This window comes from Chiloscyllium punctatum, chromosome 33, assembly GCF_047496795.1.
Source record: "Chiloscyllium punctatum isolate Juve2018m chromosome 33, sChiPun1.3, whole genome shotgun sequence".
Classification (NCBI taxonomy): domain Eukaryota; kingdom Metazoa; phylum Chordata; class Chondrichthyes; order Orectolobiformes; family Hemiscylliidae; genus Chiloscyllium; species Chiloscyllium punctatum.
Genome location: NC_092771.1, coordinates 30197144 through 30224260, shown reverse-complemented (window position 1 = coordinate 30224260; position 27117 = coordinate 30197144). Strand labels below are relative to the sequence as shown.

Below are 27117 nucleotides of genomic sequence, written 5' to 3'. Positions count from 1 at the left end.
GGGTGAATGGGGTGTAAAGCAGCAAAAACAACCTAGGATGTGGGATAAAGGGTGGGAGGAGTTCAGATAAACAGCAAACCCATGCCAGACAGGTACTTAAATCTATACAAGGTAGTTAAAGTAAATTTCCAACTCATTAAACCTTCAATTGTGCACATTCAGCACAAGATGTTTAAGGACCTGTGTTGGGAATGTTCTTCAACTTATTATGATTCCAAAAATAAACCATTTAAAGGTACATAAACTACAGAACAGGGCTGAATTCTTCCAGCCTTCTGGAGACCAACTGGGAGGTGGGAATACTGGGAAAATGAAATGGAATGGGTAGAGAGGGAATCGCAAAATCTTCCTGCTGCTATAGCATGTAAGCAGTGTGGAAACCTCACTGGCATAGTTACCTACTGGGCTACCAACTGAGGCAAATAAGTGTCCAGTAAGACTTGGTACAAACACTTGCTGTGTTTTATCACGATTGGGTAAGGCTGCCTCTCTGAGATGGGGAAGCCCTTCCTTCTACCTGGCTGCACGATGCCTCAGTGGTTAGCACTGCTGCCTCACAGTGCTCAGATCCCAGGTTCAATTCTACCCTTGGATGACTGTCTATGTGGAGGTTGCACATTCTCCATGGGTGTGTGTAGGTTTCCCCTGGGTCCTTCGGTTTCTCCCTATGGTCCAAAGAAGCGCAGGTTAGGTGGATTGGCCATGCTGCTGTGTCCAGGGATGTGCAGGTTATGTGGATTAATCATGGGAAAATGCAGGTTAAAGGGATTGGGTGGGTTTTGGGTGGGATGCTCTTTGAGAGTGGGTATAGGTTCAAAGGGCTGCATGACCGGATTCCACATTGCAGGGATTCTATGATTTGCTGGCCCACATATGGACATTCCCTGGATTATTTCCCTGAACCCCTCTGAGCAACTTGACTGCCCAGCTTAAATTTCACTTTTCTTGAAGGGCGCTTTGGCACTGAGGCATCCTCTCCTTTGTCCTGCAGTTCCAGCAATGGCCAGTCCTAGTGATGGCACTGATAAAGCTGCTGAGGGTTTTTCTTATGTCATTCACAGGATGAGGGCATCCCTGGCTAGGCCAGCATTTATTGCCCATCCCTCATAGGCTAACATTGCTGTGGGTCTGGAGTCACATGAAAGCCAGACCAGGTAAGATTGGTAGCTTCCTTCCCTAACTTCCTTCTTTCTGATGAATGTGCCCACACTGTGCTATTTACACCCTGTAGCTCCATTACCCCATTGTATTGTTGCTCCAGGATCCTAAAGCCCTATCACAATATGAACATCCTTTACTCCTTCAGACTTTCTCCTCCCCGACTGTCCACAGGATTTTTATGTTGAAGTATCACATCATCAAGACAATGTGCCCTTGATTTATCTTGCTTTCATTCCAGCTCTTTTCAATTTAGGTGATAACCTGTATTTTGGCCTTGACCTTTCACCCCACCCATAATGCTCCACACAGTTATATGTTAATCTAAATTTCATAAACAATTGCCTTATTATTCAACTGGCCTCACATCAACATAACTCCATATCTTTCTGATACTACCACAGTATTTACAACATTGTAGCTATTTTAAGTTCCAAACATATGAATAATGAAAATATAACTAATTATGAAAGCACACATTAAATTCCAGAGAGTTGGAATAAACAAGTCCTTTCCTGAGTGGGACTGGCAGGTAGTGATGAGGGGGGGATGTGGGACTCCAGCTGCTCACAAATATTCACTAACGATTTGGACGCAGGGATTGAATGCAATTTTTCCAAATTTGCAGATGACACTAAGCTGGCTGCAGTTCAATCCGGGCATTTCAGAAGATCCAATTTTATAGCGAACAAGACAGTAAATGGAAAGGTCCTGGGGAAAATTGATGTACAGGGAGATCTGGGTGTTCAGGTCCATTGTACCCTGAAGGTGGCAACGCAGGTCAATAGCAAGAGGCAGACAAAATGCTTTCCTTCATCAGCTGGGATATTGAGTATAACAGTTGGCAGATCATGTTACAGTTGTATAGTACTTTAGTTCAGCCACATTTGGAATACTGTGTATAGTTCTGGTTGCCACATTACCAAAAGGATGTATATGCTTTGGAAAAGGTGCAGAGGAGATTCACCAGGATGTTGCCTGGTATGGAGGGTGCTAGCTATGAAGAGATGTTGGGTAGATTAGGATTATTTTCATTAAAAGACAGAGGTTGGGGGGCACATGATTGAGGTCTACAAAATCATGAAAGGTGTGGACAGGGTGGATAGCTAGAAGCTTTTTCCCAAGGTGAGGAACTCAATTACTAGGGGTCATGAGTTCTAGATGAGAGAGGAAAATTTTAAGGGAAATATGCATGGAAAGTCCTTGACGCAGAGGTTGGTGCGTGCCCGGAATGCGTTGCCAGCGGGGGTGAAAGGGGTAGGCACAATAGCATCACTTAAGAATGGGCAGGGAGCAAAGGGATACAGATCGTTGGAAAATAGGCAACATGTTTAGATAGAGGATCTGGATTGGTGCAGGCTTGGAGGGCCAAAGGGCCTGTTCCTGTGCTGTAATCTTCTTTGATGTTTGTTTGGGTGGTAGTGTGTGCTGTGAGGAGGATGCTAAGAGGCTGTAGGGTGACTTGGACAGGCTGGCTGAGTTGGCCAGTGCAATATAATGTGGATAAATGTGACGTTATCCACTTTGATGGCAAAAATAGGAAGGCAGATTATTATCTGAATGGCGGCAGTTTAGGAAAATGTGAGGTGCAATGGAAATTGGGTGTCATGGTGGAACAGACACTGCACATTAGCATGCAGGTGCAGCAGGCAGTGAGGAAAGCTAAGGGCATGCTGGCCTTCACAGCAAAAGGATTTGCGTATAGGAGTAGGGATGCCTTGCTGCAGTTATACAGAGCCTTTGTGAGGCCACACCTTGAGTATCTTGAACATTTTTGTTCTTGTAGTCTCAGGAAGGACATTCTTGCTATTGAGGGAGCCCAGTGAAGGTTCTCTAGAGAGATTCCCAGGATGACAACACTGACATTGAAGAAAGATTGAATCAATAGGGCTCGTACTCACTGGAATTTAGAAGAATGAAGAGGGATCTCATAGAAACATATAAAATCCTGACGGGATTGAACAGGCTAGGTGCGGGAAGAATATTCCCGATGTTGGGGAAATCCAGGACTAGGGGTTACAGTCTAAGAATGAGGGAGAAGCCATTCAGAACGGTGATGAAGAAGCATTTCTTCATTCAGAGACAGTTGTGAACTTGCAGAATTCTCTAGCACAGAAAGCTATTGGTGGCTCTTCCGTAGATATATTTAAGAGGGAGCTGGATGTGGCCCCTTGGGGCTAAAGAGATCAAGGAGTATGGAGAGAAAGCAGGAGTAGGATACTGAGACTGCATGGTCAGCCATGATCATATTGAATAGTGGTGCCGGCTTGAATGGTCAAATGGCCTACTACTGCACTTATTTTCTATGTTTCTACAGTATGTGTAAAGTATGTGTAAACAGATTAGAGCTCCAACAGGATTTCAATTGTATATCTCATCAAACTTTCTCATATCAGCTGGACCCACTCCTGAAGAAACTCTTCTTTTAGGATCTGATATTTGTGTGCATCTTGCCATTGATGTTTAGCATTTAGTGAAACGATTCCTTAGACTCAAAGAATAAACAGTCAAAGTCAAAATATATTTCTGAGTTTCTACCCACTTTATTTCCTGACAAACCTTTTTTTGGTTCAATTTAACATCAGCCTATTGAGCTGGCTCTCTGATAGACTAGCCAAGCTGAGCTCAATCCTGTACCTCAAAGCCCTGCTCAACATCTTGTCAAAATTATTTAAATAAATCAGCTTTCGCCACCTTATCAGGGCAATGATCCAGATCATGAACACTGTGAATTAAGATATTTCATGGAATCCCTACAGTGTGGAAGCAGGCCATTTGGCCCATCACGTCCACATTATTATGCATGAGCTGAGATTATTCTGAAAATACAGTTTGCCTGCATGAGCTAAAGGAAAACCCATGTCATCCATTGGTGTTTGTCAGGAGTCACATTCTATTAAAAACATGTGAGAAAACATTACACCATTGCATGTAGTATAGAAGATGCCAACTAGAGGGAAAGATATTAAGGGGAAGCATTTGTGGAAAATGTGTGAGATGCAAGAGCTATAAAGTAGTGACAATGGGGGAATCTAATCATGCTGGTATCAACTGGAATAACACACAGGACAGAAAGGGAGATCATAGAATCCCTACAGTGTGGAAACAGGACAATGGCCTAACATGTCCACACCAACTCTCCAAAGGGTAACCCATCCAGACCCATTCCCCTACTCTATTACTCTACATTTACCCCTAACCAATGCACCTAATCTATATATCCCGTAAACACTATGGGCAATTTAGCATGGCCAATTCACCTAACCTGCACATCTTTGGACTGATTAGATTAAATTTAGATTAGATTCCCAACAGTGTGGAAACAGGCCCAACCAGTCCACACCGACCCTCCAAAGAGTATCCCACCCAGACCAATTTCCTCTGACTAATGCACCTAACACTATGGGCAATTTAGTATAGCCAATTCACCCGGCTTGCAGATCTTTGGACACTGGGAGGGAACCGGTGCACCTGGAGGAAGCCCACACAGACACAGGGAGAATGTGCAAACTCCATACAGACAGTCATGTGAGGCTGGAATCAAACTTGGGTTCATGACACTGTGAGGCAGTAGTGCTAACAACTGAACTACCGTGCTGCCCAAATGTTTTGCAATATTTCAGAAAGTTTCTAGATCAATATGTGTTCAACGTAAGGATGAAGGAGGAATTTCTTGGGAATGCAGTGGACCAACTAGATTAAGTTTCGGTAGAGGACCATTTAGAGCACAAGGAATCATAGCATCATACTTTAGGTTGGTTATGGAAATAGAGACGGAAAAAATCTAGAGGAGTATATTGGATATGTTGAGTATATTGGAATCAGGCACAACTATTTCAGGACAATAAGAACAAATGGTGAGAGTACAGTTGAGGTACTTTCTTTAATTTGAGATGGAAAGGTAAGGTAAATGAAGATAATGAATGTGATATAGATTAATATAAAGCAGAAAAAAGGAGTGTACAACAGACATCAGGTAGATAATTTAACTAAACAAGACCGAATATAGAAAACTCAGAGGGAAGATTAAAAAAAACTAAAATAAAAGTAAGAAAGATGAGAGTCTGAGAAGAAGCTGGCATCTAATATAGGACTTACATAGGGCATATGACACAGAAGCCCAACCAGCTGATGATGGTATTTATGTTCCACTTGAATTCCCACCCATCTTTCTTTATGTAAATCTACAATTGGAGCCCTTGTATTCTTTCTCATTTGCATGCCTGGATCTCTCTTCAATGAATTGATACTATTCACTTCAACCATTTTGTGCAAATCCAAGAAATTCCTTTGGTGAAGACATGACTTCTGAATGTCCTCTGATTTCTGATGACTGTCTTAAATTAATAGCCTCGGGTTACGTACTTCTGTACACAAGGAAACATTAATCAAAACTTTTAATCATTTTAAACACCTTTTCTGTGTCACCACTCAGGCCTAATTTCTTCAGGATTGTCAATTCTTTCTGTATTGGTGTATAGAGGGTCCCTGATTTACAAACATCCAACTTACGAATGTGATCCCATATAAGGGTGTAATTTTAAAGATCCAACATATGAACATTTCCTGTATTTAAAAACGACTGTTTTACATTGTCCTGCATTATGGTCCAACTTTCATACAGATTGACTTGCAAACAACCCAGGGCCTGTCTGTACTATTATGACCATAATTTATGGTAGTGCTGGACAGGTCAGACACCAGAATGAAACCTAGCTTGTTAGACAATTAGTTTTACTTTTTGCAGTCTGGTTACAGTGCTGGTCAGTAACTGAACAAATTCTCAAGAGGGTCTCAATGTTTTTTTATTGCACAAAAGGAAAGATTGAACAAATCTATATAGATATACAACTGGGAAATTTCTTATCATAACCAGGAAAAAGAAAGTATAACTCCTAACTTCACTCTAAAATTTCTTACTGGAATTACTAGGTCACAAATGCCTCACAGCACCAGGGTCCCAGGTTTGATTCCAGCTTCTGGCAACTGTCTGTGTGGAGTTTGCACATTCTCCGAGTGTCTGCGTGGGTTTCTTCCAGGTGCTCCGATTTCCTCCCACATTCCAAAGATGTGCAGGTCAGGTGAATTGACCATGGTAAATTGCCCATAGTGTTAGGTGCATTAGTCAGAGGGAAATAGGTCTGGGTGGGTTACTCTTCAGAAGATCGGTGTGGACTAGTTGGGCTGAAGGGCCTGTTTCCACAATGTAGGGAATCTAATCATCAGTCTGTGACCCCTAATTTTCCCTTCCATAGTTCATTTCAGCTGTTGTCAACAATAAGCAACAATTACCTCACTAAGTAACTTGTTGAGTCATTTAGTTTAAGTCACATGATTTCTTAGATAGGTTGTCTTTATCTCACTGTTCCAAATGACTTTCTGATCCTTTCTTAAAGAAACCAGATCAGATCATCACAACACTGAAAACCAAAAATCCATTTCTCCTCCACTTCCAAATCTGGATTCCCAAACAATAATATTATAAAGTTTCATCACAATACCAAGCATTTCAGGTATCATCCTTGTGAAATTTCCTTTCACACTCTCCAGTGCCTCAATATTTATTTTGTAATATGAGAACTGGAACTGATTAGATTAGATTAGATTACTTACAGTGTGGAAACAGGCCCTTCGGCCCAACAAGTCCACACCGCCCCGCCGAAGCGTAACCCACCCATGCCCCTACATCTACATTTACCCCTTACCTAACACTACGGGCAATTTAGCACGGCCAATTCACCTGACCTGCACATCTTTGGACTGTGGGAGGAAACCGGAGCACCCGGAGGAAACCCACGCAGACACGGGGAGAACGTGCAAACTCCACACAGTCAGTCGCCTGAGGCGGGAATTGAACCCGGGTCTCAGGCGCTGTGAGGCAGCAGTGCTAACCACTGTGCCACCGTGCCGCCCATGGCACGGTGGGAACATGATTCTAAATCCTGGCCTAATGCAGCACAGGTTTTGCATAACTTCCCTGTTATTCAGGTCTGTCTCTCTAGAAATAAAATGTAGCCCTCAATTTGTTATTCTGTGGCATTGATAACTTGAGGCACAACATTTAATTAGTGTAAAGAAACAAGATTCTTTTGTTTCGTTACCCTACCTAAACTCACTTTCCAAATCATGTAATCTTCCTATTCTCTCCACCACATCTCTGCTGAACTTAATAAAAGGGAATCCGAATAACTTCCATTGATATTTAAGTAGTATGAGGGTAGGAAAAGGCTGGGTCAAGCTGATGGCCCAGTGGTACTGTTACTGGACTAGTAATCCAGAAGCCCAGGCTAAAGCTCTAGTGATATGGATTTGAATCCCACTCAGATGGTGAAACTTGAATTCAAATAAAATCAGGGATCAAAAAGTTGACCTAATGGTGCTAATTGTCAGAAACAAAAACCCATTTAGTTCACTAACATTGACCAGGGTATGAACATTTGCTGTTCATACCTGGGCTGGCCTACAGCATGACTCCAGAGCCACAGACTTAGACAACTGGGCAATTAGCGATTGATAATAAATGCTGATCTCACCAGCACCCACAAACAAATATTTCTAAGAACTGGAACCTAAAGGAGAATCTATGCATCAAGAGCTTAGCTGACAAACTAATTGCATATTTTGCATCTGTCTTTATCAAAGAAGACGACCCTTCCAAAGAAGAAGACCCTTCCAAAGTCATGGCGGAAGAGCAGGTCTTTTATACATTAGTTGGACAAAAAATTTGATAATGAGATGTTAAAAGGTCTGTTGGTACTTAAAGTTAATAAGTTACCAAGGTCTGATGAGGTATTGTTGATGGACATTACAGAACTTTGATATTATATGTATGTACCTATCAGGCAGGAAAGAAATGGTCGTGTGAGGGAGCTTTGGTTGACGAGGGAGGTTGAATGTCTAGTAAAGAGGAAGAAGGAGGCTTACATAAGGTTGAGGAAACAGGGTTCAGACAGAGCAGTGGAGGGATACAGGATAGCCAGAAGGGACCTGAAGAAAGGGATTAGGAGAGCTAAGAGAGGGCATGAAAAATCCTTGGCGGATAGGATCAAGGATAACCCCAAGGCATTTTATGCGTATGTGAGAAACCTGAGAATGACGAGAACGAGGGTAGGTCCGATCAAGGACAGTAGTGGGAGACTGTGTATTGAGTCGGAAGAGATAGGAGGGGTCTTGAACAAGTACTTCTCTTCAGTATTTATGAACGAGAGGGACCGTATTGTTGAAGAGGAGAGTGTGAAACGGACTGTTAAGCTAGAAGAGATACCTGTTAGGAAGGAAGATGTGTTGGACATTTTGAACAACTTGAGGATAGACAAGTCCCCCGGGCCTGACGGGATATATCCTAGGATTATGTGGGAAGCAAGAGAGGAAATTGCAGTACCGTTGGCAATGATCTTCTCGTCTTCACTGGCAACGGGGGTGGTACCAGGGGACTGGAGAGTAGCGAATGTTGTGCCCCTGTTCAAAAAAGGGAATAGGGATAACCCCGGGAATTACAGGCCAGTTAGTCTTACTTCTGTGGTAGGCAAAGTAATGGAAAGGGTACTGAGGGATAGGATTTACGAGTATCTGGAAAGACACTGCTTGATTAGGGACAGCCAGCACGGATTTGTGAAGGGTAGGTCTTGCCTTACAAGTCTTATTGAATTCTTCGAGGAGGTGACCAAGCATGTGGATGAGGGTAGAGCAGTGGATGTAGTGTACATGGATTTTAGGAAGGCATTTGATAAGGTTCCCCATGGTAGGCTTATGCGGAAAGTCAGGAGGCATGGGATAGAGGGAAATTTGGCCAATTGGATAGAAAACTGGCTAACCGGTCGAAGTCAGAGAGTGGTGGTAGATGGTAAATATTCAGCCTGGAGCCCGGTTACAAGTGGAGTTCCGCAGGGTTCAGTTCTGGGTCCTCTGCTGTTTGTAATTTTTATTAATGACTTAGATGAGGGAGTCGAAGGGTGAGTCAGTAAATTTGCAGATGATACGAAGATAGGTGGAGTTGTGGACAGTGAGGAGGGCTGTTGTCGGCTCCAGAGGGACTTAGATATGATGCAGAGCTGGGCTGAGGAGTGGCAGATGGAGTTCAACCCTGCCAAGTGTGAGGTTGTCCATTTTGGAAGAACAAATAGGAATGCGGAATACAGGGTTAATGGTAGGGTTCTTAGTCAGGTGGAGGAACAGAGGGATCTTGGGGTCTATGTACATAGATCTTTGAAGGTTGCCACTCAGGTGGATAGAGTTTGTAAGAAGGCCTATGGAGTATTATCGTTCATTAGCAGAGGGATTGAATTCAAGAGTCGTGAAGTGATGTTGCAGCTGTACAGGACTTTGGTTCGGCCACAGTTGGAGTACTGTGTGCAGTTCTGGTCGCCTCACTTTAGGAAAGATGTGGAAGCTTTGGAGAGGGTGCAGAGAAGATTTACCAGGATGTTGCCTGGAATGGAGAGTAGGTCATACGAGGATAGGTTGAGAGTTCTCGGCCTTTTCTCGTTGGAACGGCGAAGGATGAGGGGTGACTTGATAGAGGTTTATAAGATGATCAGAGGAATAGATAGAGTAGACAGTCAGAAAGTTTTCCCCCGGGTACAACAGAGTGTTACAAGGGGACATAAATTTAAGGTGAAGGGTGGAAGGTATAGGGGAGATGTCAGGGGTGGGTTCTTTACCCAGAGAGTGGTGGAGGCATGGAATGCGCTGCCCATGGGAGTGGTAGAGTGAGAATCATTGGCGACCTTTAAGCGGCATTTGGATAGGTACATGGATGGGTGCTTAATCTAGGTTAGAAGTTCGGCACAACATCGTGGGCCGAAGGGCCTGTTCTGTGCTGTATTGTTCTATGTTCCAAGTTCTAATGTAGCAATTCTCATATATAGGTAGCAGAGGATCTTGTTCGAAAAGCAAGACCAACAATTCCAGCTTTCACTTTGATTATGATAATGGAAAACTTTTAGAAATGGTATTTCAGGATAATAATAGTGGTCATTTCAACAAACATGGATTAATTATGGAAATCCAGCCTGGATCTGTTCCAGGTAAATGATGTTGATGAAGAAACAGAGAGGATTGATGAGAGTAATTCAATAGATGTGGTGTACATGGATCTCCAAAATAGCTTTGATATGGGGCAAATTTGAGCCTGTGGAATAAAATAACAACATGATCTGAAGTTGACTGCATGACAGGAAACAGACAGTTATTGTTTTTCAGACTGGAGGAAAGTTTATTGTGGACTTCCCCAGGGATCAACATTAGAACCACTGCTTGGCTTGATCAATGACTTACACTTGATAGATTTAAACATAGGCTTGGATTTAAGGAAAGAAGTAAGGTTAAGAGGAAAGTTAAGGAGAATTAATTTCACCAAGAATGGTGGGTGTCTGGAAACCTGAAAGAGTGGATGTATCAGAAACTCTTGTAACTTTAACTAGTATTTAGTTATCCACTTGTGTTGTCATAGCCTCCACAGCTATGGACTGAGAGCTGGAAAATGGGACTTGATTAATTGGATCATTGTTGACCACATGGGCATAATGGCCTCCTGCCATAGAATAATATAAGTAATGAGTATATGACTTGAATGTGCAAAGCATAATTTTAAAATATTCAGACAATATAAAATTTGCAATGTGAGAAGCAGAGTAATAAACATTAAGAGGACATAGATTGGTGGAATAGGCAAACAAGTGACAGTTGGAATTTAATGCAGAAAAGTGTGATGTGATTCATTTTGATGGGAAAAATTCAGAGAGATGATATAAACAAAGGGTATAACTGTAAAAGGATGCAGACAGAAGAGGAACTGGATGTAGATTACATTAATCATTGAAAGTGGCAGGACAATTTGAGAGAATGATTAATAAAATACACAGCATCCTGGTACTTATCAATAGGGGATTACAGTATAAGAGCAAGGACAGTATGTCACTAGCTCCCCCTCAATTGGATTATGGTGTCCAGTTTTGGACACAACACTTTAGCAAAGATCCGAAGGAATTAAAGTGAATGCAGAAAACATTAAGCAGAGTAAATTAGAAACCCTTGACGATAGAAGTATTCAGGGTGAGGGGTCAATTGATCTGATTTCCATTGATGGGGGGAACAAGAATCAGAGGACACAGATTTAAAGAATTTGGCAAAAGAAGCAGAGGTGGCCTGAGGAAACTTTTCTTTATGTGATGAATGGTGGGAATGCACTGCTTGAAAGTGTGGTTGAAGCAGATTTAACTGTGATTTTTAAAAGGGCATTCGATCAGTGAAACTGAGGTGTAAAGGCAGGTCAACAGGAAGAGCTGAATGGAGCTTGTGGCATTCTCATGCTGACTCAATGGCCTGAAGGTTCCCTTTTGTGTTGTAAATATTCCACCATGATATGATTAAAGATGAACATTGACACTGAGAGCTATATCTTCTACGTTAGCACTTTTCCACCCTGAAACATTATCTTGTTTTGATTATTTAATGTCCACGGCAGGGTGCAAGATGACTTACAGGATCTTGTAAATCTTTTGCTGTAAGTGATATGGAATAATAATCAGGAGACACAACCTAATTTTTATACTGAAGTCACATAACTGTTAGAACTTAGCATTTGATTTAAAGAGCCATTTAATGTTCTTGTAATAGTTCTTCACTAAAACTAAGCAGGTCTGGATGCTTAAGAATGCAACTGAAAAAATAAAAAAAAAACCTTGCATTTATATATTCTCACCTTGGTATGTTTTAAGGTGTTTTACAGCTAATAAAATATGCTTTGAAGTACAGACACCACTGCAATGTAGCCAATTTTTCCCACAGCAAGATCCCACAGAGTTACTTGATAACAAACAGAATCTATTCTGGTGGTGTTGAATTAGGGGTAAACGTTGGGTTAGGAATCATTGGGGAGTTGGACAGAAATTCCCTGCTTATCTTGGGGAGAGCACCTTAGCAACTTTTACAGCCACCCCAGAGGAAAAGTTGATTTAACTGCCCCATCCAAAAGTTGACATTTCTCTCACCAACTGCCCTGGAGGCTATGGATTGAGAATTGAACGCCATTCTTTTAGCTTAGAGATGGCGAGGAGAGTGGGAGAGGACTGTGAACTGAGAACACAGCTACCGCCACACCATGTGAAACCGACTGCAGGATACACGGTGGACGCTGAAGCTGATTTGCTATCGCCCTGAGAGGAGTTTCAGGACTATCTTGGTTAATGGCTCATGGATCATGTGCAAGTAACTGATGGGGATTTGCTGACATCCCATTTCACTGCATGCCTGCAATATTACATTTTGCAGCATTACTAATCACGTTCAATCAGAGTTTTGCAGCTATTAGCTAGCTGCTGCTGATACACGGGTCACCAGTCCCTTGCAATATCATCTGTTTGTACTAAGGGGTGTATTAAGCTCATTCATGCCTTCTTTATCGTGAATGAGATTGTTTCTTCCCTTCACCCCCGTGCCTCTAAGGCAGGGCTGAGAGATGAGGGTGAAGGGGTCTGTCTGGAGCTGGTTGTTTGTACCAGGCATTAGTGAGGCGAAATGTCCCCCCCTGGCAGGAGAGGGATGCGGCTCAATGCAGCTTTGTCTCGAGACGATTTACAGACACAACCTTCCACACTGCAATCATAGAACTCGGCTTCATTTGGCTTTCAATGTTAACACCAAGTTTCAATGTGTCTTGTCCCTGGTGCCAAACCAATTCTCTGTCTTAGCTAATACAATCTCTCCAAAAAAATAAATCAGCCCCAGGTTCGATTGAAGACCCCGTTGCTTTGCCGCTCAGATTTGCTCAGTTGGGGGAGGGTAGGCGATTTTTGAGGATACCGTAATCAGAGAGACAGAGAAAAGCATTTCTGTTTATCGGCGTTGAAATTGGGAGTTTTTTTAAAATCACAAACACGTTAAAAACATGCTTGGAGCAGGGAAAGTTTACATTCAATTCACACCATTTTGAAGCTCTCTGGCTTTCAACTTTTTGTGAAAGTGATGAATTTCAAGTTGTGTATTGTTTTCTGGCTTGAGGACGAAAGAAAGAAACGAGTAAATCCTGTGATGATGGAGAGTCAAGAACATTCACATCTGACACAACACTCGCTATTTGGAGAGGAAATGTTTTGGCTGCAAATGAACAGGGATGCGTCGGTCTCCGGTTTGTTTTAAGAAAAGCTTTTCTCTGGTTACTAACACTGTTGGGGTGGGGTTGGGGCAGTTTCAGTAAGAGCTAGAGTGACATTTACCCCCACACGGGTCAACCCTGCCCACACTCCAGCCCTCTCGCCCACTTACCTGATAGGCGTCTAGTTGTTCATCAGTAAATATCGTCTGCTTATTACCCATCGTAAAGCACTGATATTCCTCTTGTTTAGATGCATCACATTGGCAGTCCCGGGCGCCCCTACTATGGGCATTTAAGGCATTTACACGGTGCGATCCCACGCATGAGATTGCCAAGCCCGCATTAAATTCCACAAGCGGTGACCATCAAACGGTGGATGTGTGCAGTTTCTTTACAAAACAAATCTTCTCGCTGTCTGGTCCAAGTTGTGAAGGCTCAACCGCTGACGCCAGCCCTGGGCTAAGAAGGAAAGGGTCACATTTTTCTCTTTTTGTTTGGGTGCCAGGTTTTCTTGTGCTTTTTTTCCCCCAAATTCCCACTCCTTCTGCCTGTTTCAGCACCGAGACACAGGAACAGCTCCTCCGAAGCTTTGCTCCGGCTTTCCTGCAGAGAGGGTGGAGAGCACCAGGGGGCGCTTTCTCTTCAACTGGGACTCCCAAGATATTGCCTGTTCTAATTTTCCAACAGCGTGCATTGTAGTATGAAACCAATGCAATTTTTATTGTTGCGTTCTCCATTTTAGTGAATGCAAGCTCTGGGGGGAGGCTGCATCATCAGCTGTGCCCTCTTTTTGATAAGGCATTGAACTTTACATACATTTTTGAGGAACATCTCTGTCTTTGGCAGGAGGAATCACTGAAGATGAGCTGATTACCAAAGCATCTCTAAGATTCATGTAACGTTGTCCAATTTCAACTCATGGGCTGCTGAAGGCCTCATTCATGCCCATGTTATCTTCGGATGTGCCTCTCTAGACTAGATTATTAACTTTCTTCCTTCCATGTTGTGGATGTCATCCAAAACTCCATCACCCGGGCCTGAAATGTCACTCACTCCTCACCCCTGTGTTCACTAACTACTATAGCTCTTGATCCTACAATACTTCCAGTTTGAAATTCTCGTTCTTTTTTTCACATGGCCTTCCAATTTCTGTCACCTCCTCCAGTCCCACAATCCCGTTGAGATATTTGTGCCATTTCTCTGATTTCAGCCTCTAGAGCAACCCATTCTTATCTGTCCAGCATCCGTACCTTCATTCTGGAATTTCCTCTTTCCCCTTCTGACCTCACCTGTCTCCTTACAAGGGCTCTCTTGAAAACTTATCCTTGGATCATGCTTTTGGTTGGCTGAGCTCATGTCACCTCATGTGGCTCAGTGACAAGTTTTTAATTTGATAATACTGCTTTGGAATGCTTTGTGGTGTTTTACTACATCAAAGTGCTATATAAATTAAAATAGTTTTGTTGTTGGGTCAAAGATGCACATATCAAAAAAAGAGAGGAGAGTGAAAAATGCTTGAGAGGTGTGAGGAGGGAAGTTCAGAGCCTGGGGCCGAGGCAACTAACAGCATAGTCAACACTGGAGTGATGAAAATCAAGGATTCAAGAAAGGCTTAAATTAGAGGATTGCAGAGCTGAAAATGTAAACTGAAAAGACAAGCAGGAGGCAACTAGAGACTTATTCTGCATAGATTCTTCTTTGGGGGGGGGTGTGGAGATTATTGGAGCTAAATGGGAATATGGATTAATTAAAACAGCAAGCAGGCTTGAGGGGTCAAATGGCCTACTCCTGCTCCTATTTTTTCTGTTAATGTAAAACAAATGAAGAATCAGGAATCCCATTCTTGGAGTTTTTTATTTGTGTACATCTATAATAATGGCAACCAAATAAAACCAAATAACTGTGGATGCTGGAAATCTTAAACAAAAAACCAGAAATTGCTGGTGAAATTCAGCAGGTCTGGCAACATCAATGGAAAGAAATCAGAATTAACATTTCAGGTCCAATGACTCTTCTTCAGTTCCACAATAACTGTGTTGGCTTTCTTCACTTTTATGAAAATGTTGAAAATCTATTGTACAGAACTATCTATTTAATAAAATGAAGCCAATGAACAATAAGTCTGTTTGATTTGAAGAAGCGACAGTTTGCTGTAAGTGCTCTCAGCCAAATGAGGAGAATTATCAACCAGACTCTTGCTCCTGATCACTCACTAGTGACCTCTGCTGGAGACAGTATGTGTGGCAGGATCTGCACACAACCTCCTGCAGAGGATATGGAATGCTGAAACTCTGAGACATGAGCAATCTTGGTCCAAATAAAGAAAGACTAGCATTTCCATGATACCATCCATCACTTCGGGACGTTCTTAGCCAATTAAGTACTTTGAAGTTTTGGTATCTGAGCATCAAATCAACACATTCTAGGAACTTACCACTAAATGTATAAGTTCTACTAAGATTTGCTTTTCCAAATTGCAGCACCTCACATTTATCTAAATTAAACTTATTTTGCCAATCCTCCTGTATAGCAAGCTCCCACAGCCATTAAATAGAGTCATAGAGATGAACAGCATGGAAACAGACCCTTCGGTCCAACTCATCCATGCCAACCTGAGATCCTTACCTAATCTAGTCCCATTTGCCAGCATTTGGCCCATGTCCCTACAAACTCTTCCTATTCATATACCCATCCAGATGCCTTTTAAATGCTGTAATTGTATCAGACTCCACTACTTCCTCTGGCAGTTCATTCCATACACGCACCATCCTCTGCGTGAAGAAGTTGCCCCTTAGATCCCTTTTATGTCTTTCACCTCTCACCCAAACCCTATACCCTCTAGTTCTGGATTCCCTCACACCAGGGAAAAGACTTTGTCTATTTATCCTATCCATGTCCCTCATGATTTTATAAACCTCTATAATGTCACCCCTCGGCCTCCGACACTCCAGGGAAAACACCCCTAGTCTATTCAACCTCTCCCTATAGCTCAAATCCTCCAACTCTGGCAAGATCATTGTAAATCTTTTCTGAACCTTTTCAAGTTTCACAACATACTTCTGATAGGAAGACCAGAATTGCACGCAATATTCCAAAAGTGGCCTAACCAATGTCCTGTAACATGACTTACAGCCGAAACATGACCTCCCAACTCCTATACTCAATACTTTGACCAATAAAGGAAAGCATACCAAATACCATCTCCACTAACCTATTTACCTACGACTCTACTTTCAAGGAGCTATGAACCTGCACTCCAAGGTCTGTTTGTTCAGCAACACTCCCTAGGACCTTACCACTAAGTGTGTAAGTCCAAAATGCAGCACCTCGCATTTGTCTAAATTAAACTCCATCTGCCACTCCTCAGCCCATTGGCCCATTTGATCAAGCTCCCGTTGTAATCTGAGGCAACCTTCTTCGCTGTCCACTACACCTCCAATTTTGATGTAGTCTGCAAACTTACTAACTGTACTTCCTATGTTCACATCCAAATTATTTATATAAATGACAAAAAGTAGTGGATCCAGCACCGATCCTTGTGGCACTCCACTGGTCAAAGGCCTCCAGTCTGAAAAGCAACCCTCCACCACCACCCTCTGTCTTCTACCGTCAAGCCACTTCTGTATCCAAATGGCTATTTCTCCCTGTAATCAACGAGATATAACCTTGCTCACTAATCTACCATGAGAAATCTTGTCAAACGCCTTACTGAAGTCAATACAGATCGGGTCCACTGCTCTGCCCTCATCAAAATGCAATCAAGTTTGTGAGACATGATTTCCCACACACAAAGCCATGCTGACTATCCCTAATCTGTCCTTGCCTTTCCAAATACATGTAAATCCTGTCCCTCAGGATTCCCTCCAACAACTTGCCCACCACCGACGTCAGGCTCCCCAAACTATAGTTCTCTACCTTGTCCTTACCACCTTTCTTAAACAGTGGCACCACTTTAGCCAACCTCCAGTCTTCCGTCACCTCACCTGTGATTATCGATGATACAAATATCTCAGCAAGGGGTCCCACAACCACTTCCCTAGCTTCCCACACAGTTCTAGGGTACGCCTGATCAGGTTCTGGGGATTTATTCACTTTTATGCATTTGAAGACATCCAGCACTTCCTCCTCTGTAATATGGACATTTTCCAAGGTGTCACCATCTATTTCCATACATTCTATATCTTCCATGTCCTCCTCCACAGTAAACACTGATGCAAAATACTTGTTTAGTATCACCCCATCTCCTGCGACTCCACACAAACGCCCCCTTGCTGATCTTTATGGGGCCCTATGCTCTCCATGGTTACCCTTTTGTCCTTAATATATTTATAAATTCCCTTTGGATTCTCTGTAGTCTGATTTGTCAAAGCTATCTCATGTCCGCTTTTTGCCCTCTTAAATACATTCCTACTGCCTTTAAACTCTAAGGATTCACTCAATCTCTCCTGTCTATATGCTTCCTTTATTTTCTTAACCAAAACTTCAATTTCTCTAGTCATCCAGCATTCTCTACACCTACCAGCCTTTCCTTTCACCCTAACTGGAGTATACTATAGCTGGACTCTCATTATCTCATTTTTGAAGGTTTCCCATTTTACACCATCCCTTTACCTGCGAACATCGCCCCCCCCCCCCCCCCTCCCTCCCAAATCAGCTTTTGAAAGCTCTTGCCTAATACCATCAAATTTAGCCTTCCTCCAACTTCAACTTTTAGGTCTGGTCTATCCTTTTCCATCACTATTTTGAAACTCATAGAATTATGGTCGCTGGCCCCAAAGTGCTCTCCCACCGACACCTCAGTCACCTTTCCCAAGAGTAGGTCAAGTTTTGCATGTTCTCTAGTAGGTACATCCACATATTGAATCAGAAAATTTTCTTGTACACGCTTAACAAATTCCTCTCTATTTAAATCTTTAACACTATGGCAGTCCCAGTCTATGTTTGGAAAGTTAAAATCCCTGACCATAATCACCCTATTATTCTTATAGATAACTGAAAGCTCCTTACAAATTTGTTTTTTGATTTTCCTCTGACTATCGGGGATCTATAATACAATCCCAATAAAGTCATCAGCCCTTTCCTATTTATCAGTTCCACCTAAATAACTTCCCTGGATGTATTCAAGAATATCCTCCCTAGGCACAGTTGTAATGCTATCCCTTATCAAAAACGCCACTCTCCCTCCCCTCCTTTCTATCCTCCTATTGCATTTGTATCCTGGAACATTAAGCTGCCAGTCCTGTCCATCCCTGAGCCACGTTTCTGTAATTGCTATGATATCCCAGTCCCAGGTTCTGAACCATGCCCTGAGTTCATCTGCCTTTCCTTTTGGGCCTCTTGCATTGAAGTAAATGCAGTTTACTTTATTAGTCCTGCGTTGTTCTCTGCTTTGTTCCTTCCTGCCCTGACTGTTTGACTCGCTGCCTTTCCCAACTGTACCAGTCTCAGATTGATCTGTTTCCTCACTATCTCCCTGGGTCCCACACCTCAACTTACCAGGTTAAACCCTACTGAACAGCTCTTGCAAATCTCCCTGCCAATATATTAGTCCCCTTCCAATTCAGGTGCAATCCATCCTTCTTGTACAGGTCACTTTTACCCCAGAAGAGATACCAATGATCCAAAAATATGAATCCTTCTCCCTGCACCAGCTCCTCAGCCACACATTCATCTGCTCTATCCTCCTATTCCTACCCACATTAGTTTGTAGCACTGGGAGTAATCCAGGTATTACCACTGCCAAGAACCTCCTTTTTAATTTCATGCCTAACTTTCTACATTCTCCCTTTAGAATCTCATCCTTTTCCCTTCCTATGTCATTAGTTCCAATGTGTACAGTGACCGCCTGCTGGTCCTTCTCCCCCTTTAGAACATTCTGCACCTTCTCTGAGACATCCTTGATCCTGTCACCAGGAAGGCAACACACCATTCTGATTTTTCACTGCTGGCCATAGAAATGTCTGTCTGTGTCTCTGACTAGAGTCTCCTAACACAATTGATCGCTTGGAACCCAACGTACCCCTCACTACATTAGAGCCTGTCTTGATGCCAGAAACTTGGCTGTTCATGCTACATTCCCCATAGAATCTATCACCCCCTATATTTTCCAAAACAGCATCATGTTTGAAATAGGGATAGCCACAGAAGACTCCTGCACTACCTGCCTACCTCTCCTACCTTTCCTGGAGTTAACCCATCTATCTGACTGTATCTGCAGCTTTTCTCCTTTCCCATAACTGCCATCCATCACACCCCCTTACTCTTGTAAATTCTTCATTGCCTTTAACTGTCAATCCAACCAATCCATTCGATCTCTTAGGATTTGCAACCAAGGACATTTCCTTCAGACATAATCCTCAGGAACATGTAAACTCTCCTTAAACTCCCACATTCGACAAGATGAGTGTATCACTCTACTAAAGACCATCTTTGCTCTTTCACAATCTACAGACCCAAAAAATAGCCTGTCTTATTGTTCTAAAGCAAAACACTGCTCCAGGCTAACCTAATACTCATTGCTTAAATTTCTAAAATGTAATCAAGAGACAGAGCTCAATAAAAAATATAATCAAAAAAGAACCCACTCTACTCACTATTGTAGATGTACAGCAAGGCTACACTTAAAAACTATCTGTTCCTGTGCTGTGATCTCTCCCACACAAGTTCCTCCAAGATCAGTTGTTGATTTCACTGTTTGTGAAGTTTTCCTAAATGCACTCCAAAGTCCAGAGACCCATGAATTCAAGCTGCACAGATTCACTGCCATGTCAGTTATCAGTGTGGGTTTCTTTCTCTCTTTCACAGACCATTTTTTTGTCCAAAGTTTCAAAACACTGCAACACCATATAAAGCAGTAATTGCTTCTCCTGGAATTGGAGGAAATCACCTCCAACACCTAAAATACCTCAAAAAAGGAACAGCTGTAACAGCCAGATTTTTTTCACGTCCTCCATCTTAGATTACCGAGCATACCAGAAAAGAGAAGGGAGATGAAGATGAGGAAGGAAGGGATGATTCAAGAAACCCCCGGGGAAGTACCCCTCATGATCAGGTTGAATCTCTTGGAAACTGTCGAGACAGACGACACTGCCGGTCCGAGAGGTGGACAGGTCTGCCAATCGAAAATTGGTATGGAGGCAGATCCAAGGAGTTAGACATCATGCAGAGCCGTGGTAATAGGGGACTCCATAGTGAGTGGGACTGAAAGGGGTTTCTGCAGCAACAGGCAGGATTTGAGGATAGTGTGTTGTCTTCCTGGTGCCAGGATCCAGGACGTCACTGACAGAGTGTAGGGAATCCTCAAGGGCGAAGGTGAAGAGCCAGAGGTGGTGGTGCACTTCGGCACAAATGACATTGGGAAGAAGAGAAGAGACATTCTACAGCGGGCCTTCAGAGAACTTGGAAGAAGGCTGAAAAGCAAGACTTCCAAGGTGATTATCTCCAGTTTGCTTCCAGTTCCTCTGGCTGGAGAGGGCAGGAACAGGGAGAAAATGGACTTGAATGTGTGGCTGAGGAACTGGTGCAGGAAGCAAGGATTTAAATTCTTGGATCACTGGGGTATGTTTTGCAGTAAGGATAAATTATACAAGAGGGATGGGTTGCACCTTAATAGGTGGGGGACCAGCATTCTGGCAGACAGGTTTGCCACCGCAACACAGCTCTATTTAAACTAAATAGTGGGGGGGGAGGGACAAACTGGAAATTTAAGAAGAAAGTTAAAGGGAAAGTGAATAAGTGAAGTTAAGAAAGACAACAGAATGAACGGAGCAGAAAACTCAAGAAGGAATCATACAGTATGGTCAAGTGAAATAGGGATTGATAGGAAGGGTGAGGGGAGTAACAATTTAAAAATATTATATATGAATGCACGAAGCAGAAGAAATATGGTGGATGAGCTTGAGTCGCAGCTGGAAATTGGCAGGTACAATGTTGTGGGGATAACTGAGACGTGGCTTTAAGTGGACAGGGCCTGGGAAATGAATATTCAAGGCTATATGTGCTATCGAAAGGACAGACTGATGGGCAGTGGGGGTGGGGTGGCCCTGTTGGTGAGGAATGATATTCAGTCCCTTGCTGGGGGGGCATAGAATCAGGAGACGTAGAGTCAGTATGGATAAAGCTGAGAAATTCTAAGGGTAGAAAGGCACTAATGGGAGTTATCTACAGGGCCCCAAACAGGAGTCTGAATGTAGGGTGTAAGTTGAATAAGAAGTTGAAATTGGCCTGTTGCAAAGGTATTATTACAGTTGTTATGGGGGATTCCAACATGCAGGTAGACTGGGAGGATCAGGATGGTACCGGACTCCAAGAAAGGGAGTTTGTGAAGTGCCTCCAAGATGGCTTCTTAGAACTGCTTGTACTGAAGCCTAACAGGGAGAAGGCAATTCTGGATCTGGTGTTGTGCAACGAACCCGATTTGATCAGGGACCTTGAAGTAAAGGAGCCATTAGGAGGTAGTGACCATAATATGATACGTTTTAATCTGCAATTTGAGAGGAGAAGGGAGAATCAGAAGTGTCAGTATTGCAGGTAAACAAAGTGAACTATGGAGCCATGAGGGAGGAGCTGGCCAAAGTTCGAGGCTCAATACCCTAGCAGGGATGGCAGTGGAACAACAATGGCAGGTATTTCTGGATATAATGCAGAAGATGCAGAATCAGTTCATTCCAAAGAGGAAGAAAGATCCTAAGGGGAGGCAGAGGTGGCCGTGGCTGATGAGGGAAGTTAAGGACTGTATAAAGATAAAAGAGAAGTATAACATAGAAAAGATGAGCAGGAAGCCGGAGGACTGGGAAACTTTTAAAGAACAACAGAGGATCACTAAAAGAGCAATACATGAAGAAAAAAATGAGGTACAAAGGCAAACTGGCAAAAATATAAAAAAGCATAGTAAAAGCTTTTTTTAGGTACATGAAAAGAAAAAAAAATGATTAAGACTAAAATTGGGCCCTTGAAGACAGAAATGGGTGAATTTATTATGGAGAACAAGGAAATGGCAGAAGAGTTGAATAGGTACTTTGGATCTGTCTTTACTGGGGAAGACACAAGCAATCTCCCAGATGTAATAGTGGCTGAAGGACCTAGGGTAATGGATGAACTGAAGGAAATTTATATTAGGCAGGAAATGGTATTGGATGGACTGTTAGGTCTGAAGGCTGATAAGCCCTGGGAGGTGATGGTCTGCATCCCAGGGTACTGAAGGAGGTGGCTCTAGAAATTGTGGATGCATTGGTGATCATTTTCCAATGTTCTATAGATTCAGGATCAGTTCCTGCAGATTGGAGGGTGACTAATGTTGTCCCACTTTTCAAGAAGGGAGGGAAAGAGAAAACAGGGAATTATAGACTGGTTAGTGGTGGGAAAGATGCTGGAGTCAATTATAAAAGATGAAATTATACAACTCATTTGGATAGCAGTAACAGGATAGGTCAGAGTCAGCATGGATTTACGAAGGGGAAATCATGCTTGACTAATCTTCTGCAAGTTTTTGAGGATGTAACTATGAAGATGGACAAGGGAGAGCCAGTGGATGTAATGTACCTGGACTTTCAGAAAGCCTTTGATAAAGTCCCACAGAGGAGATTAGTGAGCTCAATTAGGGCACATGATATTGGGGGCAAAATACTGACTTGGACTGAAAATTGGCTGGCTGACAGGAAACAAAGAGTAGTGATAAACAGGTCCCTTTCGGAATGGCAGGCGGTGACCAGTGGGGTACCTCAAGGTTCGGTGCTGGGACCACAGCTGTTTACAATATACATTAATGATATAGATGAAGGTATTAAAAGTAATATTAGCAAATTTGCTGATGACACAAAGCTGGGTGGCAGGATGAAATGTGAGGAGGATGTTATGAGAATACAGGGTAACTTGGACAGGCTAGGTGAGTGGACTGATGCATGGCAATGCAGTTTAATGTGGATAAATGTTGGTTATCCACTTTGGTGGCAAGAACAGGAAGGCAGATTTCTATCTAAATGGAGTCAAGCTAGGTAAAGGGGAAGTATGAGATCTAGGTGTTCTTGTACATGAGTCATTGAAAGCAAGCATGCAGGTACATCAGGCAGTGAAGAAAGCTAATGGCATGCTGGCCTTCATAACAACAGGAATTGAGTATAGGAGAAAGTGAGGACTGCAGATGCTGGAGGTCAGAGCTGAAAATGTGTTGCTGGAAAAGCGCAGCAGATCAGGCAGCATCCAAGGAGCAGGAGAATCGACATTTCGGGCATGAGCCCTTCTTCAGGAATCAGGAAACGTCGATTCTCCTGCTCTTTGGATGCTGCCTGACCTGCTGCGCTTTTCCAGCAACACATTTTCAGAATTGAGTATAGGAGCAAAGAGCTCCTCCTGTATCTGTACAGGGCCTGGTGAGACCACACCTAGAGTACTGTGTGCAGTTTTGGTCTCCAAATTTGAGGAAAGACATTCTGGCTATTGAGGGAGTGCAGCGTAGGTTCACAAGGTCAATTCCCAGAATGGTGGGACTATCATATGTTGAAAGATTGGAGCGACTGGGCTTGTATACACTTGAGTTTAGAAGGATGAGAGGGGATCTGATTGAGATGGATTAGATTATTAAAGGATTGGACACTCTGAAGGCAGGAAGCATGTTTCCACTGATGGGTGAGTTGAGAACCAGAGGACACAGTTTAAAAATAAGGGGTAGGCCACTTAGAACAGAGCTGAGGAGAAACATCTTCACCCAGAGAGTGGTGGATATATGGAATGCTTTGCCCCAGAAGGCAATGGAGACGAAGTCCCTGGATACTTTCAAGAAAGAGATTGATAGAGCTCTTAAAGATAGTGGAATCAAGGTTTATGGGGATAAGGCAGGAACAAGATACTGATTGTGGATGATCAGCCATGATCATAATGAATGGTGGTGCTGGCTCAAAGGGCCAAATGGCCAGCTCCTGCACCTATTGTCTATTGTCTATTACCCAGAATCCAGGAATCTGTGCTAGTGATATAAATTGAGAAATAAATATTGTGCAGGATGCACAGTGAGAAAGCATGGCTTAAAAGCATAGTGTAAGATCCTTTTCATCTTCTTGAAAGGGTACACAAGGGCTCAGTTTAGTAGTTTAATTGAGAGCCAATAACTCTGACAGTGCAGCATAACTCTAATGCTGCACCAAGTGCGAGTCTGAATTTTGCACTCCAATGATTCAAGAAGGGAATTCACCACCACCTTCTCAAGGGTAACTAGGGAGGGATAATAAATGCTGGCCAAGCCAGCAATGCTCACATCCCACAAGTGAATTAATAAAAGAACACTCTGGAGTCAGTAACCCATGGCCTACACTCAACACTACATGTTTTAGAGGATGTTACCTCACTGAGTCACAGTTTAACAGTAAAAGAAATCTGCAGCACTTTCACCCAGCACTTACTTCAGCTGAAACTGACCTGTAGTTTAAGATGAGTCTCACTTGGATGTGCTTGGTGTAGGTCAGAAACGCTTTACTCCTGACATCACCACAAAAATCCTCAAATTTAAGCTTTTTGTGTTGGGTTGTTTCTCACCTCAGTTGCTCCTTTGTGAGTGTCATGTCTCACTGCTCTCGACAACAACTTACATTTAAGTAACATCTCATGCATTAAAAAAAAGTCCCAAAGCTCTTCACCATGGTGTGGGAGGGTCATATTTTCAGAAAAAAAATTGATCAAGGAGTTAAAGAAGTTTCTCCTAAATCCACAAGTGGAATTAGAATTTGATGGACATATCGAGAATTGAATTGACCATGGAGCCTCAGGATTGGGTAAGAGAATGAGGTTGGTTGTATCTGAGCAATGTATCTCATTCACCATCGCAATGCATTTTCCATTTGGGCCAAGTGACCAGAAACAACACTCACTTGAGACAATCCTGAGTCAGACCAGGTGTGGGCACAGCTTTCATTGTGCAAACCTGATTAATAATTTAATTTGCCTTCATCTGGAGACAACTCGTTATTTTCTCTGCAACCATTGGCAGAAAGAAACAGGACTTATTTGCAAATTTTGCCTCATCACAGCTGTTCCGACTCACAGTAACTCTGCTCATCACATTGCCCAGGCAATGCACTGCTCAATTTACAACGTCTCTTTCTAATTCCATGAACTTTCACCTTGGCTATACATCTTTCACAAAGGACTTTGTTGAATGGATTCTGAAAGTCAAGATCAACAGCATTGCTTCCATCAGCCAGCTGGGCTAGACCCTGAAAGGATTGCAATAAATCGTTTGGGTCAGACGTTTTCTCCTTAAACCAGCATTGCTTTTGATTTATTTTGTTTTATTTCTCCTGATTCTTTGACCTCTCTGCCCCTCTGTCCCTAACAACTCTGTATTAAAACACAATGTGAAGCTTTTCATACTGTGATGCTGACAGGAAGAATCAGTCTCATTGCCCTTCTGTTTAGAGCTAGGAAAACAGGTTTTGGAATTAGGTAAGTCATAACAATTTATCCCAAGACTTTGCTCCTGAATGTCCAATTTATATGTAAAGGTAGATTCTGGTGTATAAAGGGGTCATATTATGAGGCAAGATTGCAATAGATTAGATTTATATTCTCACAGACATTGAAGGTTAAGGGATGTGTCATGACCCCTGTTGATATTTTTACTGGAGAAATGAGATCCCAAAATGAAATCTGGCTTGATAGAGCATTTCATTATTCTTTAACAAGTTGGTTGAAATAACTCCACAGATATCCCATCACCAAGTCACCCTTTATTGACACATGGGGAGTCCTTGACACTGATCCAGCTCCCTCAGAGGCAATTCTCAGTGAACAGGATGTCTGGCACTCCTGCTTATATCTGTCAGATGGGTCTCCCTGATTGGTGCTGTTAATCTGCTCCGATCGGGGATCCAAGATGGTGGTGACCCAGCAAGTCTGAGTCTACAGTGCTCCTCCCAAGACTTGGGCAAAGTGGGTCACCCACTCCCACCACACTCACCAAATCATTTAAAATAGCTGTTTAATTTAATTAGTTATTTAGTATTGAATTTAAACAATTTAATCTTCAGTAATAATGACCAAAGGGAGGGGGGCCCGCAGCTCTCAGCAAGCAGGAACCCCTCCCCCACCCTCTCCAGCTGCAGCAGAGGCATCCACAGCCGCCCCGGGGGACTTACCTACAGTGGCAAGCCTTGTGGAAATCATCTCCAAACTGGATGCGAAGATCGACGCTTTTATTGAAGAATCCCGAAGTCGATGGGATTCACTCTCAGCCGCGCTGCAAAAGCACAACCGAGACATTAAGGAAATCGAGCGCCGAGTCGGAGGGGCGGAGATAAAGGCCGTGACCTCCGAAACTACAGCACAATCGGCCGTGGATCGGGTTCGAACTCTCGAACAGTGAGTCCGGACCTTAGAGAACCACATTGACGACCTCAAGAATCGAGGTCGTCGAAAAAATATTCGTTTGCTGGGCCTTCCTGAACAGGAAGAGGAAGGCCAGCTTACAAGGTTCCACAGCTGTTAAATCTGGAGGCTGGATCAGACCAGGTAAGGGTAGAATGGGCCTACCGGGTCGCAATACGCGGACCCGGCTCGAACCTGCACCACCGCTCGGTCCTGTTCCGGCTGCAGAGCTATAAGGAGAGGCAGATACACCTAGAAGCCTCTAGAAATCTTGGAAAAGATCCCTAAGCCATGATCTATAAAGGATCCAAGATCATGTTATTCCAGGACTTTTCCCCAGCTCTGGTCCAAAAGAGGAAGGCATTCGATGAGGCGAAGAAGTGTTTAAGGGACTTAAATATTCAGTACTCCTTACGCTACCCAACAACGCTATGCTTTAACCATGAAGGATCTGTGTATAACTTCGGATCACCAGAAAAGGCTAAGGAATTCTTGAACTCTCTTAGATAAAT

At 43.0% G+C, this 27117-nt stretch overlaps 1 protein-coding gene across 5 annotated transcripts in view; it reads right to left on the bottom strand.

The window, feature by feature from the left end:
* Nucleotides 1-27117, bottom strand: part of cib2 (calcium and integrin binding family member 2) — a 239377-nt gene that overhangs the window by 192737 nt on the left and 19523 nt on the right. For 2 of the 5 annotated variants that reach the window (XM_072553293.1, XM_072553292.1), the window contains exon 1: nt 13423-13844. The exons of 2 other annotated variants lie outside the window; for them this stretch is intronic. In XM_072553293.1, coding sequence (XP_072409394.1) covers nt 13423-13473 — 51 coding nt within the window. In that variant the 5' untranslated portion in view covers nt 13474-13844. Of the gene's footprint in view, nt 1-13422; nt 13845-27117 lie in introns of those variants that run through there. One more of the 5 variants, XM_072553296.1, reaches the window with a different exon arrangement.